At 38.1% G+C, this 7,219-nt stretch overlaps 1 protein-coding gene and 1 pseudogene across 1 annotated transcript; one reads left to right on the top strand and one right to left on the bottom strand.

The window, feature by feature from the left end:
- Positions 1-2,169: 2,169 nt before the first annotated feature.
- Positions 2,170-2,789, bottom strand: LOC106326452. The gene has a single exon (XM_013764430.1). The coding sequence runs from the start codon at positions 2,672-2,674 to the stop codon at positions 2,171-2,173; it is 504 nt and encodes a 167-aa protein (XP_013619884.1). The 5' UTR covers positions 2,675-2,789; the 3' UTR covers position 2,170.
- A 3,464-nt stretch (positions 2,790-6,253) lies between these two features.
- LOC106324454 overlaps positions 6,254-7,219 on the top strand; it is a 7,103-nt pseudogene continuing 6,137 nt past the window's right edge.

Genomic DNA, 7,219 nt, shown 5'->3' with positions numbered 1-7,219 from the left:
GCCAATGTATTAATCGCTCCAAGTCGGCGATCACCTTCTCATCAAAAACACTCCCAGCCACCAAGGAAAATGTTAAGACAGCCCTAGGGATAGGGAGCGAAGGTGGTATTTGGAAGTACTTGGGTTTACCGGAGCACTTCGGGAGAAAAAAATGAGACATTTTCTCGTCGATAGTAGACAGGATCAGACAAAAGTCTCACAGCTAGAGCTCCAAGCTCCTATCTGGCGCCGGCAAACTGATTCTCCTAAAGACCGTCTTAACAGCAACGCCCTCTTACGCTATGTCGTGCTTCAAGCTACCGCAGTCTCTATGTAAACAGATTCAATCTGTTTTAACTCGATTCTGGTGGGATCAAACACCTAAGGTTAGGCGCCTCTGTTGGGTATCTTGGGAAAAGCTCACCTTACCGAAATCTGCTGGAGGTCTAGTCTTTCGGGACATCGAACATTTTAATGATGCTCTCCTAGCAAAGCTTACTTGGCGGCTACTTAAACACCCTGACTCTCTGCTTGGACAAACCCTGTTGGGAAAGTATTGTCGTCATGACAGTCTGCTATCGTGCTCTTCTTCAGGGGCAATGTCGCATGGTTGGCGGGGAATCTTAGCTGGTCGTGAAGTCCCAAAGATGGGTCTAGGTTGGGCAGTGGGCACAGGGAAGAGTATCAAGGTGTGGAGCGAAAATTGGCTCTCAACGGGCGTGGTCTCACGACCTATGGGACCTCCAAATTTCCACGACCAAGACCTCACGGTACATGACCTTCTCCACCCGATAACTGGAGAATGGAATGTGACTGCTATAAGAGCCCACCTACCACAGTATGAGGATGCGATCCGCCTTTTACAACCTAGCTCCTTCGATATGAACGATACCTTGGTCTGGTTGCCTGAAAAGTCGGGGTCATATACCAATAAATCTGGTTACGCGCTAGCCAAGTTGCAGAGTACTTGTCACAGAGTAGAGCCGGCTTATAATTTTAACTGGAGATCATGTGTATGGAACATTGCGACATCTCCTAAGCTCAAGCTCTTTATGTGGAAACTGTCAAACAATGCACTCTCAGTGGGAGAAGCGTTGGCACGAAGAGGAATTAACGCCAATACGGAATGCAAGCGCTGTGGAAGAAGTGAAAACGAGATGCATGTCTTCTTCCAATGCCCCTTTGCTGTAAGAGTCTGGGACCTTATGCCTGCTCTCCTGAAACCTCAAGCAACTACCGAGACAATTCCGCAACTTCTCGATAGCTGCAAGCGCACCATCAATCTCCCACCCTCTGGAGTAGCTCACCCGCTATACCCCTGGATCTTGTGGAACCTATGGACTAGCAGAAACCAACTCCTTTTCGAAGACAAGCACTATACAGACCTTGAGGTCCTTAACAAAGCAACCCGTGATGCAAGAAAATGGAGTTGGGCGCAACCTACCGTCCTAACCAAGGCCACCACCAAGTCACCTCCCCCACCGCTGGAATGCAACAACCCCTCTGTTTTGTACTGTTTTACAGATGGAGCTTGGGAGTCAGGAACAAAGAAGGGTGGTATGGGATGGATTTTTAAAGATAAGAAGGGATTACTTGTGGTGCAAGGATCTAGTGCCAAGAACTATGTCAGCTTAGCCTTAATGGCCGAAGCACTAGCTCTTAAGGCAGCGATTTTGGACGCTATCCAGTTGGGCTTCCTCGCGGTGAAGTGCCTCTCAGACTCTCGTAGTCTCATTACGCTGCTCACAACGGGCTCTTCCGTTACCGAGCTCCAAGGAATCCTCCATGACATCCGCGTGTTGAGTAGTACCCTTTTATCAGTTTCTTTTGCTTTTACTCCTCGTGAGAATAATGTATGTGCAGATGGCCTAGCCAAGACTGCCCTGCAACTGCTTGTAAACTCTTCACCTCCTTAGGAGTGAATTTGGTACCTTTTAAAAAAAAAAAAAAAAAAAAACATATGAAAACAAACACATACATATACATCTTATTTCATATGTTTTCTTGAACATTGAAATAAATGATTTCATGCCAAAAAAAAAGATAAAAATGATTAAATGAATAGATTTTGTATTTTTTTTTTGTCAAGGAATAGATTTTGTATATGTACAATGTTTAACCGAAGAAACTGATTTTTAAGTAAATACAAAAACATATACATATATATACATCTTATTTCATCTGTTTTCTTTTAATATAAAATTTTGGTGTTGTTTAATTTTTGTTGAACCTTCTTTGGTTTCTCCTTGATATCATGATCAGCTGGAACGTTTTCAAACACGGACAAGGGCAACGACTTAGACAATAAACCAACATGTGTCTTGAAAGTTATTAAACCAGAAGAACGGTTTACATGAATCTCACCGAGCGAGATCCATACCATGAAATCCTTGGCCTTAACACCAGTGAGTTTCTTGATCTTGTTGGGTTCGAAATACGCAGTGACTTCATCTTCGAAACAAACCATAACGTTATCGAATCTAAACAAGTTCTGATATCTCTTTTTCTCCTCTTTCTTCTTGTGCTTTAACCACACGAAACCCGTATCCTTCACGTAACCACATTCTTCAATCTCCTGGTTGCTAAGGAGCCCGTTTGGCAAACCGATTTGGGATAAAAGGGAGCGGAATTTGTCTCTGCATGTCTTGTCTCCATGGTAGACCTCTGCCTTGGCTTTCATAGCTTCTGTCACCATATGATCGAAGTATCTTTGTGCTTGGATAAGAGTTAAGAATGTTTTTGAGGCAATGAGATTTTCAAAGTTGTCTTAAGATGTGTTTTTTGTTGTGCACGTTTGGGATATGGGAATATACGTTTCTAAGTGGATCTCTCTCTCGTGTCTTTTTCCTTGCAAATTGATACTCCTTTTATTTTTGGTCTTTTTTTCATCTATATATAAATTTATATACCAAAAGGATATACGTTTCTTGTTCTAGACTTTTTTTCTTTCTTTTATTAACCCATGGCTCCGTAGTTAGGCTCAGTTTCACGTAAACGAGTTTAATATATTAATATTCAACATAGAATTCGTGGCACCATTACATTCGTTCACATGATTTTTCTTTGTATTAGACCAAAAATCGACGGGTTGTGCTGAATTGAAAGGTCGATGGTATGACTTCTCTATTTATCTTGTTTCTTGTTGTTGTTCTTCTCTATGGTGGAAACTATATTATGTTACTATTTAAGGTTGATCTCTTTTCAAGGCTTATTGGACACATGTTATATGACTTACAATGATTTGTTTGGTTGTTGATTCATTCTCATAGTCTCTCCTTGTGTATGTGGATTGTTTCACTTCTTTGAGCCACTTGCATTTTCCTCTTGTAACTTTGGTGTTATGAGTTGCTCTAAGTTTTTGAGGCATCATATGTCTTAACAAGAGAGGTTTTGTTCTCCTCTTCGATTCCTACTGCAATCAATACTTTTCTCTTTAAGATTGAAATATGGAGTTTTTATCATGTTTACTGGATAATAACATTGTTGTAAGTGCAGTAGCATCCTGGTGACATCCTATAATGTCGAGCTTATCTTGTATTTACAGCTGAAGCTTATTTTGAAACTCTTATAGTGTCTACTGGCATTTTTATTTTTACTTTATCTTTAATATTATGTGTCTCTTTGTATGTTGCTGATCCTGATTGTGGATCTAACAAAAAAATTGTTCTGGAATAAAATTCAACGTCAAAAAAAGTATAAAACATGTAGTGCCCATAAATTTATAGAAAATTTGGCGCTTAATTAGGCTTCATGAGGTCAACCATGCTCACATTAATTGTGATTATTATTATTATTATATAGTTTGGATCAGTATAAGTAACAAGTGTATTATACTCTCTCCGTTCATAAAAGATCGATGTATTAGACTTTTCACATTTTTTAATAAACCATAGTAAAACTTAGTTATAAATATATAGTTTTTTGTAATTTTATATTTCCTATATTTTTAAACCAATAAAATTTAAAAAAATGCAATTAATGTTCTTGAACTTTACAATTTCTCATTATTAGATGACAAAAATTACATTTAAAATATAAAATATGTATATTTTTGGAACAAAAATTTTCTTTCTCTAGAATATGGATCTTTTAGGAACGGAGGAGGGAGTATATACTAATGATAAACCCAAGTTCACTTTATTTGATAGATAGGTAGATGATAAACTTGTTTAGCATTCTAATTTTCAGCGTGCAGTGGTTGAAACAACATTATTTCACACCATAAAAAGAGAGCTACCCATATCCATGTTAATGTCTCGCAACCAGTATTTAAAGTTTGAAAATGTATAAAAACGATCAAACAGGATAAAAGTTGCGTCCAATGTACCAGCAAAACAGAAAAAGAAAACCAGCGGGGTTAGCCTAGTGGTACTTGAGGGAGCTTCGGCCCCGATACGGTCCCGGGTTCGATTCCCACTGGCCACACGGATATGAGCTATGCTTTCAGCTCATTTGAATGCCCAGGAGAGGGTCTATCCGTGGGCTGTCCCTCCACCCGGGGGTTAGGTCTGTGTCTTTAATAGATCCGGGTTTAACCCTTTTTTTTATCAAAAAAAAAAAAAAAAAAAAACAGAAAAAGAAAAGCTGGGGGGGGGGAGACAAAATGGTGGAAAAGATTATTTAACGGAAGTTACTGTAGACAGTACATGCAGCTCTCTGCCTTGGGATGTTAACATAGGTAATTATCCATGGATTTACCCAAACCCACTAATAATGGATTGAGTTTTTACCCATCTAAGATTAATTGGGTCAACCATGGCTATTAATTTTAAAACCTATATTTATGTTAGATAAATATAAAAGGGTAATGGTGTACCCATAGGTTTTCAATTATATATATAGATCTTCACCATTTTAACTAAATTATATAAAATTTTCAAAAACGTTTTTTTTCGTCAGAAGTCAGAACCAAAAAATAAATTTTTCCGCCAAAACCGTAAAAAAAAAAATTCTAACAGAAACCAAAAACGAGTTTTCCCGCCAAAACCATAAAATTAAGTTTTCCGCCAAAACCGCAAAACCGAAATTTCCCACCAAAACCGTAAAACTGAATTTTCCCGCAAAAACCTTATAATTGAGTTTTTTTCGCTAAAATCGCAAAATCGAGTTTTCCGACTGAAACCCGCAAAATCGAGTTTTTCCGCCATAACCGCAAAAAGGTGTTTTCCCGCCAATACCGTAAAACCCAATTTTCCCGCCAAAACGATTTTTCCTGCCGAAACTGAAAAATCGAGTTTTCCCGCCAAAACCGAAAAACCAAGTTTTCCCGTCAAAATAAAAATGAGTTTTCCCGACGAAATCGAAAAACCGAGTTTTGACCAGGTCCTTAGGACGAGGCTGGTTCGATGCCAATCCTGCAACAACAATAACAAACAACATCAAATCATATTTTTTGCAAAAGTAAATATTTTGACACCATAAAAAATATACATATGGGAGATTAATGAAAACTAACCAAGTTCATAAGTTTTGGCTCCCACACTGGCTGCAATGTTAGCAGAGATCTTTCTGATGTTCGTAAAAGGCAGATAGATCAACCCGTCCGCAAAGTTCTCTTCCGTCACTTGCGAGGCCAGAGCTTCCGCTGAAAGAAAAACAAATTGGAACACACAGTTTACAAAGAAGAGTCAACAAATGGTGTCTAGCTAGTAGTGACGATATAATTCGATGCATAAACTTATGGTCACACCTGGCGAGTTTTAACTATAACATTAGTTTCTTAAAACAGTTTTATTGTACTTACAAGCTGCTTATATTGTTTTTTTGAAATGCAGTACAAGAGCCTCAAATGCAACATGACAACGCTCTGTCTCAAGAAGAAGAACCTGATGTAAAAACCTGCTTTGATGAGTATTAAACTCAAATACATCTCACTTCTGTTCCAAGCCTGGAATTTTAACTGAAAGGCATCCCTGGATTTGAACTCAAGGTTGATGAATTTGAGGCCTACCTGAAAGATGGAGGATCGATTCTCATCATCAAAAGGTATATTGCTATTTTCATGGGTGATGTTTTTATGACCACTTCATTTTTTTTCTATGATCACTTCATTGTTTCCTATTAGGCAGCAAATGAAATGTCTTTCAATGCTGACCATTATTATTATTTTTTAGTGAATCACATAAAATATAGCAAGCATTGAAGTTATAGTCTTAGAGTCTTGAATTCTTTTGTGAGATTGCATTTCTGTGTGAGATATAGCTATCGAACAGTTGAGGTATGAGTACACAAGCTAAGTTCCTCCGAACGAAAAAAATAATCTATCAATTCGCTTATGTCTTATGCTGTTAAGGTTGGTAGATCTTCCGAAATATTTTACCTTGTTTACACCTCCTTTTGATTAATAGAACTTGAGGGAGCATATTCAACCTTTCTTCTTGCGTCGCCTTAAGAGTGAAGTTTTTGGTGATGATGCCACAACCTCCAAACTTTCAGAAGAAGGACGAAATTGTTGTATAACTCCTTAACACATAAATACAGTTGTTGGTCTAATATTTAATCATTCAGAATTACGGATACTTACCTCTTTCTGTTGCAGAGGCAAATATATATATGAAGCCTTCTTACACAGTCAAATTGTTCTCTCAGCTTTTGATGGTTCGCCTCTAGCAGCTCTTGCGGTAACCTAAAGCTCTATTCTTGTTTTCTTTTGTTTGATCAAGTATGTGTGTCCTGTCTTGTCCAGTATGTTCATCACATAAACGTGGTCTCAATTTCTGATCTTTATCCACTCTGGTTAGGCTATTTGTTACTTGGTGAAAGTGTTTTGGCTTCAAATATATATTTCCTTATTCAGTTCTTGCCTGTTCACGAAAACTAGTGGAGCTTACTGTTAAAACACGTTTTTAATATGATGGTCGGAGGAGTGGACGGTGATGGCATGGACGGTGATGTTAGGTGGCTGAAATTATTGACGTTGGTTTTGTCAAAGATTGTGAGCTCACCAAACACATTCTTCATGCTTATAAAAGGAGAGATATGGTGAACCATTTCATTCATCCCAAAATCAAAATCACAGAGAGAAGTGAAGACGAAAAAGAACGTGAGAGAGAGAAATTTCTTTTTCTTACGGGTATTTGAGATCGGGTTGAGAGAAAATTATTTAGAGAGTTTGGGTATTTTCTCCTATTATAACGAGAAAATTATTAATCGATTTCTCCGTTATAATTGAGAGGTTGTAACTCCTATTATTTTTCTCGTAATAAATTCTTCTACCTTGTCCGTGGTTTTTACCCTTTGG

This window comes from Brassica oleracea, chromosome C2 (assembly GCF_000695525.1).
Source record: "Brassica oleracea var. oleracea cultivar TO1000 chromosome C2, BOL, whole genome shotgun sequence".
Classification (NCBI taxonomy): Eukaryota; Viridiplantae; Streptophyta; class Magnoliopsida; order Brassicales; family Brassicaceae; genus Brassica; species Brassica oleracea.
The sequence above is the reverse complement of the archived record's forward strand: the minus strand, read 5'-3'. Positions and strand labels throughout refer to the sequence as shown.